Raw genomic sequence first — 13,543 nt, 5'->3', positions numbered from 1 at the left:
ACCCGTTTCGATTTCAATTGACTTCAAACTCTCAGATTCTTATTTTTTCGCCATAAATCTTAGAAAGTTTAAACCAGAGATTACTACGGAATATTTTTACTCATATGGGATAAAAATATCGCACAAAAATAACAGATATTTTTCACGCGTGGCGTTCAACGCAACGCATCAAAACACAATAGGGATTCTGCTCACACAGAGTCGCTATTTTTTCGTTATACTCTTCACACTTACGATGAGCTGCGCGGAGCGTGCATGCACATGTTTCGCTCATTTTTTTCTTTGAACACTCTTCGTATGTCAACACAATGTCTATGTGTGTATCGCTTGTGCCGTCGTTTGTAAACGACGTCAATGAGCAGTGCGATGCATGCATTTATATGTTTCGCTCTTTTCTTTCGATCGACACTCTTCGTACCCAGCTCATTGACGTCGTTTACAAACGACGGCACAAGCGATACACACACAGACATTGTGTTGACACACGAAGAGTGTTCAAAGAAAGAAGTGAGCGAAACATGTGCATGCACGATTTTCACTGAAAATATGCTTTTTTATACAAAATATGAAAAAAAAGCTAGGGGCTAACCACGGATTTTTTATTGACGAAATCTGTTTTTATCGCCCAATTTTAATCACATCCGTAAAAAATTGAAAAAATCTGTATATATTGAATTGTATCGTTTAATATCGACTATAAACGTTTAATGTGCTGACGTCATTACCGATTCAAAAATGCTGGAAGTGGGTTTTGGTGGATCCTCAGGATCGTTTAGTACTGCTCCCGGTTCTGGAAGTGGATCCTCAGGATCGGCCAGGGCATTGTCAAACCCAGTCTGGTCCATCCTGAAGATCCACCAAAACCCACTTCCAGAATCGGGAGCAGTTCTGAACGATCCTGAGGATGCACCAAAACCCGCTTCTAGAACAGTATCCATTCGTTAAAGCGAACAAATTACTGCAAAAACCGGGCAAAATCGACCAAACTGTGATCATATCGGAATTTATTTGTTAAATTTTAAATAAAACACCTTAAAGTGACTTTGCTTTTTCAAATTTCAAACATAAATCAATATGAATATTTATTTATAAACGATATTTTGGTTCGGATGCATTTCGACATTTGTCATCCTCAACGAGTATCAAATTACACTGGACTCAGCTCTCTGTTTGCGATTGTGAGTGAGAGAAAAAAGAAGAAAAGTATACACAGAAAGCAAAACATGTAACAATGTGTTGTGGTGCGAGCGCACACCAAAAAATTACAACAATCAAAACAATAAAACTCAGGAAAAACTGTACGGAAAAGTACAGGATTACGAATGTAATTCTTTTTATTCTTTCACAAAACAAGAAATTGTTTGATCTTTAGTCGATCTGTATTTTCCAGGTGGCGAATAGCTGAATAATCGGATGATTTCCTTCGATTCCCGTTTTCGATTGTCGTGTAGAAGAATTATTCCAATACATTTTTTGTCAATCTTTGACCATATCAAATTGTGTGGTCAACAATATTAATATTGTTGTTTTGTTCAACCATCAACTTTTCTGTTACGCTTTCAATTAGAAGATATCATTTTGCTGATTTGTGCAACCTTAACTATTTCTATGTAATAAGTAGGTATCATTAGAAAAATAAACTTTTGTCAACCAGTGTCAATCACAATTACAACGTAGTTAAGCATACTTACTCTCTGAAAAATACCAGACTTTTTAATTTACCCACTGTCACCACCGACGTAGAATACTACAGCCCATTATTACGCTTGCATCGTCATAGTATCCTTGAACCCAAAACATTTGTTATTTTTGGGGCCCTGAAGAAGAGTCGCAGATGAATTGAAACGTCTGCATTTATTTCAAATAAATTATCGATTAGAACAAAGACCGAATTTCATAATCAATTTTTTTTAATATTCTTGATTTAATGAGATAAAATAAAATTTTAGCGATAATATAAAAAACGCACACCACGGAGGACCTTTAAGCTTTTGACCAGAACAAACGCCATCTAACGATGGCATTATAACTAGTTTGACCGCATTTAGATAGTATAGCTTAAACGAAAATTCAATGCTAGGTAAAATCTTCTTTGAAAGAGCTTGATAAACTTAATAAAATGAATACATTTTTCGATCTTTGACACAAACGGAACAAGTTTTTTCTCAGTATTATTGATAACTTTCTCGAATCTGTCCCATAGATTTTTTACCTTTACGAAGAATTTATTTCATGGAAACAAAAAGTTGGCTGTGTTGGTGTAAAATGTAGAATTGTCACGTATGAATAATGTTTTATTAAAGTGCATTATGTTTCAGTCTCGCGACTAACGCCAACAGAACAAGTTGTTATTTCATTTCTCTCTTGCTTCATTCCACTGTTATATTGTATTACTTTGCAGCTCACATTACCACAGGTTATGGGCATACTGCTACGCAGCAATTGAAGTTTTTTGAAGTAGAGAAGTGTAAAGCGTGTTGAATTAGTCTCTTTTCATTCGATTTTTCGTGAAGAATTTTTTTACAAATTCGTGATGTCAAATCAGAAGTTAGGTTTTGATCGCCTAAAAGGCCGAGAAAACTACAGTGAATGGAAGGTCGGCGCGAGAGCATTTCTCACAACAAAAGAATTGTGGGCATGCGTAACAACGGACTTATCGCCGTCAGCAAGTGCAACGGATAAATCAAAAGATCAGAGGGCACTGGCAGAAATCACGTCACTTTTGGAACCAAATTTATTTTCGTATATTGAAGAAATAACAGAAGCTAAAAAGGCATGGGACGCTCTTGAAAGTATTTTCGAAGATAATGGCGTGCTGCGAAAAGTGTTTGTGTTAGAACAATTCGTAATGCTTAAACTCAGCGACTGTGAATCGATCACCGACTACGTAAATAAGAAAATTGGACTTTATGCAAAAGTGAAAAAGGGTTTTAAGCTTGACGACGAAGTTTCCGGTGAAATTTTACTGTGCGGCCTGGGTGAAGCGTACAGACCTCTAGTAATGAGTGTTAGAGATAAATTGTCACCCGACAGTGTTAAAACATTATTACTTCAAAGTGTCGATTTTGAAAGCGCAAGTGAAAATGCACTAAATGCACAAAACAAAAAGAAGTTCAATAACAAGGGCAAATCAAAAAAGCCAGTTAAATGTTATGATTGCGGGGGGCCACATTTCAGAAATAAATGTACGTCGAAAAACAGAGAAAAAAGCGAAAAAGGTGAATGCGTTTTGTATAGTGCTCTTGTGGACAAGGACTCTATGGAAGATAAATGTGTTAAGACTGATTCGTGTGATGTTTTACGATCGATTGGAAATTGTGAGCCAGGCAATAATGATGTTGTTTTGTATAGTGCACTTGCAACGAAAACTCAAAACGATGATGAATGGTTCGCAGATAGTGGTGCTTCAAAGCATATGACACATGTTGATTTTCAGTTGGAAAATATCAAGCGACCAAGTATCAGTGAAGTAAAAGTGGCCAATAATGAAAGATTGAAAATAAATCATGTAGGTGATCTGAAATGCATGATCGGCGACCGCTCAGAAAGGGACATAACATTAAAAGATGTGCATTATATACCGAAATTGTGTGTGAACCTTTTATCAGTAAGCCAAATGGTAAAGAACAAATGCACAGTTATTTTCGATATCAACGGTGTTAGAATTTGCAAAAACAGCAATGGAGCAACAGAAGTGATCGCAAGCGGAGTGTTGGAGAATGATATGTTCAAATTGAACATAAAACCGAGTGAAATTGCTTGTGCGGCAAATGTCAGTGAATATCGCGATCCGATTTTATGGCATAGGCGATTAGCGCATATGAATTTTGCTACGATGGGTTCACTTCTCAACATCAAAGTGAAACCTGATATGCAATGTGTTGTTTGCTCGATGGGTAAACAAGCAAGAAAATCATTCGTCGACAAAGGCACACGTGCAAGTGGAATTTTAGATTTGATTCACAGCGATGTGTGCGGCCCAATGCCCGTACAGTCACATGGTCACGCGCGATACTATGTAAGTTTTATTGACGATTATAGCAGAAAATGTTTCGTATTTTTGCTGAAATCAAAAGCAGAAGTTTTTTCAAAGTTTGTGGAATTTAAACAGTTTGTTGAAACGCAAACAGAACGAAAAATCAAGAGGCTTCGAAGTGACAACGGCACAGAATACGAAAATAAAATATTTCATGATTATTTTGCAAAGAATGGCATAAAGCATGAAAAGACTTCACCTTACTCGCCTCAGCAGAACGGTTTGGCTGAGCGAATGAATCGCACAATAATGGACAAAGTACGCTGTATGCTAATTGACTCCGGCCTGAGCAAGCAGTTTTGGGCCGAGGCTGTATTTGCTGCCGTTAGCATTATTAATGTTATACCCAATGCATCAAGTGGAGCAGTGCCCGATGAAATATGGCATGGAAGAAAGAGTAACATGAGAATTTTCAGAGTATTTGGTTGCAGGGCCATGGTATGGCAACCAAATCAGAAGCGAAAGAAGTTGGATTCAAAATCATATCCATGTGTCTATTTACGATTTGCAGATGATGCAAAGGCGTATCGTCTATATGACACTGAAACTAAGCGGATTGTGATAAGTTGAGATGTAGTTTTCATGGAGAGTGAAAACAAAACAATTGACTCGACTGTTACCAACGATTCAAGGAATTGGGTTGAGCGAATTGCGGTTGAAGATGAAGGCGTCGAATTTTTTCCTATTGAAGAAGAAAACGAGAACATCGATTCAGGGGAGAATGATGAAATTGAATCGACGTTAACTCAAAACACGCCGCCAGCTGTAATATCAACAAATGCGAGTGAATCTGCGGAAAACAATGAGGCAACTACTTCTCAGAATGATTCAGTTATAATGATCAACGACAGTCCGAATCAAAGTTTGAATGAAACGACAGTGGATGATGGAGAAAAAGATTCGTCTTTAGGTGATCCAACTTATCAAACCAGAGCCAGGATTGACGGAACCAGCAACGTAATGCAAACACGATCAAAGTCTCGTGATGCTGAAGTGTTGAACATGAATGTAGCTATCGCTTATGTGGTCGGTGAACCAAATGGTTACAAGGAGGCTTTAAGAGATGAAAATTGTAATCAGTGGAAGCTAGCCATGAAAGAGGAATTCGACTCATTAATTAAAAACAATACGTGGGAGCTCGTAGAAAGACCAACGAACCAGAAAATTGTTGATAATAAGTGGGTATTTAAAGTGAAAGCAGAAAAGAAAAATATGCGGTACAAAGCACGACTAGTAGCGCGTGGATTTACCCAAGAATACGGGGTAAATTATTTCGAAACATTCAGTCCCGTGGTACGTTTTACGTCAATCAGATTGATTTTGGCGATGGCTGCCCAAAGAAAAATGTCAATTCGACAATTTGATGTTAAAACTGCCTTTTTGAACGGCATACTCAAAGAAACAGTTTTTATGGAACAGCCTATTGGTTTCAACGACGGAACAAACCGAGTATGTCAACTGAAGAAAAGCTTGTACGGCCTCAAGCAAGCAAGCAGGTGTTGGAACGTGAAGTTCACATCCTTTATCAGGCGTTTCGGTTTTATCCCATCGATTTCGGACGCGTGCGTTTTTATAAGCAGAAAAGACGGCACGTTAACCATCCTTGCGATCCATGTGGACGATGGTTTAATTGTTGGAGAAAATGTAAACGAAATCAACGCGGTGATCAAACATCTCAGAGAACAGTTCGAAATTAAAGAAATGGATGTTGACTGTTTTCTCGGGATTGAAATTCAAAGAAGGGAGGACAACTCAATCTTCATACATCAATCAACATATGTGAAGAAAGTGTTGTGTCGGTTCGATATGGAGAACTGTCATGGTGTCGCCACACCGGCGGACCCAAGCCAAGCAATGTTCAATTACGAAGAATCAGACGCATCGAACTATCCATACCGTGAACTGATTGGGAGTTTGATGTACTTAGCAGTCGGCACTAGGCCGGATATTGCATATGCCGTTGGCATTGCAAGTCGTTTTCTCGAAAAACCAACAGTAACACACGAACGGGCAGCTAAGCGCATTTTGAAATATCTTAAAAGAACTTTTAATCATGGTATTCTTTTTTCAAGTAGTAAAACACATGAATTGCATGGATACAGCGACGTGGACTATGCGGGCTGCATCACAACCAGAAGATCTACTTCCGGCTACGGTTTTATCTTCGGAAATGGAGCAATAAGCTGGGGATCAGAAAGACAACAATCCGTCTCCTTGTCTACCGCCGAATCCGAGTACATGGCTGCTGCACAATGCGTAAAAGAATTGGTCTGGCTGGGAAAATTACTTTACGAAATTCTTGTTGGAGAGATTTCGGTCGAAAGCGAGAGCGATTTTATTCTGGATGCAAAAGTTTTAAAAATCATTTTATTCATGGACAACAACAGTGCCATTCGATTGATTAAAAACCCAGAATACCACAAAAGAACGAAGCATATTGACGTTAGGTTCCATTTTATTAGGGAAAAGTATGAACGCGATTATTTCATTACTGAATACATTCCATCGAAAGAAATGATTGCTGATGTGTTTACAAAAGCTTTGCCAGCACAGCAGTTCAATGAACTAATAAGAAAGTTGGGCATAACAACAGCATAGCATATTCAAATTTTTCTGCTGACTGGTATATAGTTTTGAGAATAAAGTTCATTTTCAGTTTTGGTATTCTACACAGTAAACAATTTTTGTAAAATGTTCATGTTTGTCAGGTTTTCAAAATTATCAATAATTCATTCATTTATTGGCATCTGAAGAGTCAACATAAAATTTTAACATTTGAATCATTTTGAGAATAGTATTGTCAATTTGGTCATTGTTTCAATTTTCAAGTACGTATTATTTGTGAAAGGCCCATATAAAGTTCATTTGGAATAATTTTACCCGTTTAAGTTCATAAATTGTAATTTTTGTTTAAATTAAATAGAATGGGCATATTTGGTAGTTCCGAGGAAAGAACTGAGGAAAAAGTTGTGGAATCAACCGGGCATGTTAACAACAATGTGGTGATCCAACAGCAAGCAAAAGATGTGCACACTCAGGCAGAGTTAAACGTGAAAATGTTATACGCTATGTATTTCATGTGTGCCATTGAAGTATTTAGGATAGGGACTTACCTATACGTTAAGTTCAAGAAGAATATAAAAAGAAAATACAACCAGCAGAATAATAATCGAAATGTTAACAACGCAAATCCTAACAATGTAAATGCAGGATAATAAAACAAAGAAATGTATCAATTCGGGGAGAATGTAAAATGTAGAATTGTCACGTATGAATAATGTTTTATTAAAGTGCATTATGTTTCAGTCTCGCGACTAACGCCAACAGAACAAGTTGTTATTTCATTTCTCTCTTGCTTCATTCCACTGTTATATTGTATTACTTTGCAGCTCGCATTACCACAGTTGGTACGAAATGCGACAATGACAGAATTTTTTTCTTTTTCATGTGAATTGTATCGGATTGTAAGTTTTTCTTTCCGTGTGTGTTCATTGGAATTTCAAACTAATTGAGGAGCTGTCTATATTTCTATGGAAAGTGCTACTGAGTATGGATATTGATTTTGCATGAGATTCGCTTGTAATTTTTTAAGGGAATGCGTAGATCATCGTATCCTACCTATACCTTATTGAGTGATGTAAAGTAAATGTGATACCGTATGTCTATTGACATAAATTTGAATTAACTGAAATCGAACAATAATGAAATCGCAAGAAATAATGAATCATAAAATTATTATTTAGTTATAAGTGCAAACATAAACTGAATAGAATTCGGAGAATTTAGAATAGGTCAGCTAAACAATTTATTGTATATAGTCTTTAAGTGCATGAATAAAATCGTCAGTCTTTAATCAACCATCGACTAAAAACCACCTGTATTTTAATGACAACTTCTATCACAAAGATCTTAGTCATTTTGGTCCTTCGAACACTAAAAACACAACCGAAAATCTTCAATTTCAACAAAAAACTTCACCTAAAATTCGACTGATTTCTTCCCAATGGGAATAATCTGGTCAGATGTCGCTCTACTGCTTCGATCCGTGTTTCATTTTAGTAAACATCAACAACTACACCGATTTTACGTTGTTTCCCTCACAGAGATACACAAACATAAACACAAACACAAATTCAGTGTCCACATACATGATATATTCCGGCATCTGTCGCTCTCTGTGTCATCTACAGTGATGCGTAATACAGAAGGTAAACGATAGTACAATATGATCGATTGTCCCTTTCGCACTTCAATGAGCGTGTGTAATACGCTACACTGAATCAACTGATATCAATAGATAACATTCTAAGTGCCCATTCAGACAGACTCTCAAAACCAGTATATGCATTTGGGAAGACCTTTGAAGTCAGATACACAAAAGATATGAATGATTTCTGTAGAGAGTTTCAGTGGGCCAACGTAGCACTCTTCACCGATGGCTCTTTGAAGGGCGAGGGCGGAAGCTACGGAGTACACTGCGCCTCTCCGGAAATTAATATCTCAGGGTCAATGGGAATAAATGCCACTGTGAAACAGCTGGAAATTACAGCCATCACAGAATGTGGAAACGAAATTTTAAAAAGAGGCATAGCGGGTAAGATTGCTATCTTCACAGACAGCCAGGGAGCCATCAAAGCCCTTGACAACTACGTGATAGACAGCGAAATTGTTCTACAATGCCACTTGACACTACAAAGACTAGCGCAGAATTGTGATGAAGTTCGACTGATTTGGATTCGTGCGCACTCTGGTATACGCGGAAATGATACTGCGGACGAGCTCGCAAAAGCGGCGGCATCTGTAAGGACCTTTGGCCCAGAGCCATTCCTACCAATTAACTATTCAATTGTGAAGAGGAAGACGGAGCTTTGGCTAAAGGAACACATTAACGCACGCTGGAGAGCAACGAGTTCAAGCAATCAGACGAAGTACTTCATAAGCGCCCAGTCCAACAAAATTACAAATCAATTGATCAGTCTAGACAAACCATCTCTCAGAATTGCGGTTGGCCTCTTAACGGGACACGCAAAGGTGAATTATCACCTAAAGAAGATGAGGTTACGTGACGATCCGGACTGTAGGCTGTGCGGAAGAGCGGAAGAAACGACATCTCACTTGATGTGTGACTGCGCTTGCCTACGCAGCATCAGAAAGGATTGTCTGGGAAACGAACAAGCACAGCCTAGTTCAATTATAAGAAATATATATAAAATCATTCAATGGTTTACGTTGGCCTGTGAGTTTGACTCCAGGCTAAAAATCATATTTTAAACAAAGCAATCTACTACAACGAATTATGTCCGCAACGGACATAAACGGGCGTCTCGCAATAGACTGATAACAGCCTGAGCGACGAGTTTTTCCAAACTCCCCGTACTATTCATTAATCCATTAAAATACGCTACAACCGACGCTTGAGTGAAGGATGACCAACACGTATTGAAATGAATAGTTATTTATTTGTGATGCTCACTGCTCACGGTTGTATGAAAAAGGCAACAAGTCATATTGTACCACACACCAACATAAATTATTCAGAAAAATTAAACGCAGTAATACTGCGGCAATATTTCATACACACACCGTATCGGTATTTTCATGTTTTGAGCGTGTTGCTTTGTGTGTGCGAGTGTAAAGTATTTGAATTCTTATAATTGAGAACAAAAATCTAACGGGATGTTGTTGACAAATATACACTTGCAATAGCAGCATGCTATAGCATTCGGCCCCAACACACATCGGTCGCAACTGTGGGAAGAGTGAGGATTCTTCTGTATATATGTATTGTATAGAGGCTGATTTGTTGTTATTGACATGCGGCGCCTCTTTCGGGATAATTTTCGACTGGGGAATCGTCTGGCATGTTCTTTCAACAAAGTGAAAAAGTCCAACTTTTTTCAACAAGTGAAATATTCTTCAAGTTTTATTAGTGCAGTGTTATCAAATAACAAAACGCAAGCAGTATACGATCTTCGATCAAAATGCAGGCACTAATTAAAGCACAACGCGACGCAATTCGACAATTGCAGAAAACTATCAAAAACTACACCAAAGACGGCAACGACAGGAAGGCTGTTCCAGCTTACTTCTCACGTCACATCAACCGCCTGGACACATGGTGGATAGCATTTGAAGTGCGCCATCAATCTCTGATGGCCCAACCAGATGCAAATCAACCATACTTTAGAGACAACTTATTCGATTCGAGCAGGGAGTTGTACTTGAAACATCGCAATGAATTGCAAGAAGGTTTAGTAAAAGTCGCTCCACAAGGATTTGCAATGCCGCCAAATCCGAACGAACCCAACGACGATGAAGACGACAGCGATTCAGATATGGAAGATGAAGCATTGATCAATATTTTGGACGCTACGTTAGAAGACTTTATCGACGATAAATGCGATGGCGCAAATTCGACAGCAGCAGAATTCAGTAGCAACGAAAATGGAAATGACAATAATCAGTCCAACGTACAATCATCTGCAACTATTGGAGTGCCAAAAAACGAGCCAAACAACGAAAGCGGAGAAATCCTCAAATTGCTGTACACTGACATTTACAATTTGATCAAATCTTCGCTAGAAATGCGCTCAAACCAACGAAACGGAATGATTAAAGCTCAATTGGAATTGCTACGAGAAACATGGAGCACATTTCGTTCTCACTACTACACGCTGCGCGCAACAAGCAACCGAATTAGCATGCAAGTCAATATGCAAGCTCTACAAAAAAAATACACCAATGCAATCGGACACTTGAATGAAATTTCATGCAGCGACCACAACAACTCCGATTTACCAAAACTAAAAAATACCGGAATTCAGCGGAAAACGCGACGAGTGACCTTATCGATTTATTCAACAAAATTGTGCACGAAAAAAACATCAGTACATCATACAAAATGGAACACCCGAAAGCGAATCTCAAGGGGCAAGCTGCAAGATTGGTAGCGGATTTAACAACGGCTGATCAGTACGAGGCGTGCTTGCAGGATGCAGGTACTATACAAACGCTATGATAATAAACGACAACAGTTCGGTGAGTATATAGATAAGTTGTTGCAGTTACCAAGACATAAAAGTGAAAACAGCCAGAAGCTTCGCACAATGCACGATATTTGCACCGAAACAATGTTAGCAATAAAAAACTTAGGCATCAACACCGAAACATGGGATGCACTAATTTTTCATATTTTAACGAAAAAGTTACACGACGATACGGTAAAACACTACGAGTGTCGACTACGCAACGTTCGCGAAAATCCGAATTTGCAAGAATTTCTGACATATTTAGAAAACAGGTATTTGGCCATTCAATCTGTTGAACAAAAAAATTACACTCAAAATTTTTCCAACAAAAGAGATAAAAAAGAAAAAGTGATTGAAAAATTCGAAAAATTTGAAACAATCGCGAAGTGTCTATTATGTGACGAGGCTCACAGCCTTCGCGTATGTCAGAAATTTTTGGCAAAAAGCGTGAATGACCGAAGTCAATTTATAAGATCTAAGGGCATTTGTGCAAATTGTCTATCTGGTTCGCATAGCAAAGTCATTGAATGTAAAAGTAAATTTACTTGTAAAACGTGTAACAGAAAACACCATTGGATTCAAATCGATCTTTGCATCAACTAACACTGTAGCTATTGAACAACGCAACGCAACCATGGCATGTGAGCCTGAATGTAACGCAAAGGTATGAGTCATTTCGTTTGATCCAAAGTCGGAATATTCTTATACACTTATAATGTATTAGTTGTTAAACAGTCAAGCTATTGCATACTAGTAGCGCCTCTAGTGAGTTTCGCAAAGAACTACCGAGAATAACAGCGACAGCATTCAAAACAGATTATGACGAAACATCATTCGTGTCTGTGTGCGTGCGGTTTGCTGTGTCGGTATTGGTGTGCTATGCTGAACTATGTCGATTTTCGCGCGAGTTACTGAAGGTGGCGGTACTAATTCATTTGTACGATAACTTCAACATTTATAATGAAGTGAGTCCTGATATTAGTTTGATCATTCAGATTCTAATTTACATCATGTAAGCGACGGTTGATCTGTGGTCAACTTTGGATCGACTTTGAAACGGAATGTGTTTTGTGCATGCAGCGAAGATGTGAAAATTTTTAAATTTGAAGAGCCACGTGCCATAATAACACGACTCAACCCTTGAAGAGTGAAAAATATTCACTTTTTAAATTTTTACATTGAATTTGTAGTTTAAAAAAGGTGATGAAATAACAAATGTAAACATCTGATATTTTCAATGTAAAACATTCGATGTGAAACTCGAAATTAAACACACGTGCACAGGTGGAATTGTAATTCCATCAATTGTTTTGACATTTTTATCTTGAAAAATGTGTGCGATAATATTTTGTGGACTTTAATTAGAATCGTCATTGTACGTGGATTGAATCATACAGTGTGTTGCCCACCGACGTGGCCACACTTGAAAAGTATATAAGAGGATGCGTTCGATTCGCATGTCCATCAAACAGTTCTTACCAATTGATACGTTTATAGTAAACTTTTAATAGTTCGAAGCTAGAAAAATGCTGAGTCGAAGTTCTTTCACACTGCTGCTCATTGGCTTGATGGTATCCGAGGTGAGTCGACAATTTCAGTCGATTTTTTTTTAAAATGTTTGTTATTTCATCATCATGTTTGACTTTTCGTGGACAATTTGTGAAAAAAATTTCTGAAATAATTTAAAAAATGAAAAGTGTCCTTTTTTCAAGTATTTCAATTGAAAAAATTCTTCTATTCCAAAAAAGGTCCACCGGAAACTTTTATTCTATTAAAAACAGTTGGAAACTGTTATTAATACATTTATAATTAATCTCATCCGTTGTTCCCATTTCAAATGTATCACTTTGATTCTATTTCCGCAGTTCTTAATCGGGGATGTGAGCGGAGCACCACCCGGGAGGAACGGTAAGATTGAAGTTTCATTTATTTATCCAGTTTAACTCTTAAATTCCATATACAAAACACCTTGTAACGAAGATATGAGAACCTCATTTATGCTAAACTTTTCATACATATTCTAGTAAACGAAAAAGACATGAGTGGAGAGACAGCTCTGCATAGAGCTGCTTTAGCTGGTAATTTTGGACATTTTTAAAAAAAAAGAATGTTTTGTTCAATCCGTTTCATTGATCTATGAATATTTTTCATATTCTTTCAGGCAAAGTGAAGAAAGCGCAAAACCTCATCGCTGAAGGAGCCGACCCTAATATTGGAAATATTCTTAATGAGACAGCTCTGCATTATGCTGCTAGGAAAGGTAACGTTGGATATTTATTCTTATTGAATAAAAGATTGATTTGATCTTTTCCATCGATCTGAATTATTTGTCAGGTCAAAAGAGTGTCGCTGAACTTCTCACCAGTAAAGGAGCCAATGTTGATTTCGAAAATGTTTGGAACCAGACACCTATTCATTTAGCTGCTCAAAACGGTAATGTTGAATACTTGTTTTCATTAAATAAAAGATTGATTTGATC

General features: G+C 37.7%; 1 protein-coding gene and 1 long non-coding RNA gene across 2 annotated transcripts; both read left to right on the top strand.

Annotated features, from left to right (window-relative positions):
• The first annotated feature begins 2,533 nt into the window (after positions 1-2,533).
• LOC129571695 (uncharacterized) lies at positions 2,534-6,218 on the top strand. The gene is made up of 4 exons (XM_055451511.1): positions 2,534-4,018; positions 4,208-4,419; positions 4,669-5,108; positions 6,112-6,218. The coding sequence occupies exons 1-4, from the start codon at positions 2,534-2,536 to the stop codon at positions 6,216-6,218; spliced, it is 2,244 nt and encodes a 747-aa protein (XP_055307486.1).
• A 6,220-nt stretch (positions 6,219-12,438) lies between these two features.
• On the top strand, positions 12,439-13,143 carry LOC129571696 (uncharacterized). The gene is made up of 3 exons (XR_008688321.1): positions 12,439-12,644; positions 12,930-12,972; positions 13,089-13,143. It is a non-coding gene; the product is annotated as an uncharacterized LOC129571696 (long non-coding RNA).
• The last annotated feature ends 400 nt before the right edge of the window (positions 13,144-13,543 follow it).

This window comes from Sitodiplosis mosellana, unplaced genomic scaffold (genome assembly GCF_009176505.1).
Source record: "Sitodiplosis mosellana isolate CC-2019 unplaced genomic scaffold, AAFC_SMos_1.0 Smas_scaffold_3135, whole genome shotgun sequence".
Taxonomy (NCBI): Eukaryota; Metazoa; Arthropoda; class Insecta; order Diptera; family Cecidomyiidae; genus Sitodiplosis; species Sitodiplosis mosellana.
Note: the sequence above shows the minus strand (reverse complement) of the source record. Positions and strands in the feature narration are given on the sequence as shown.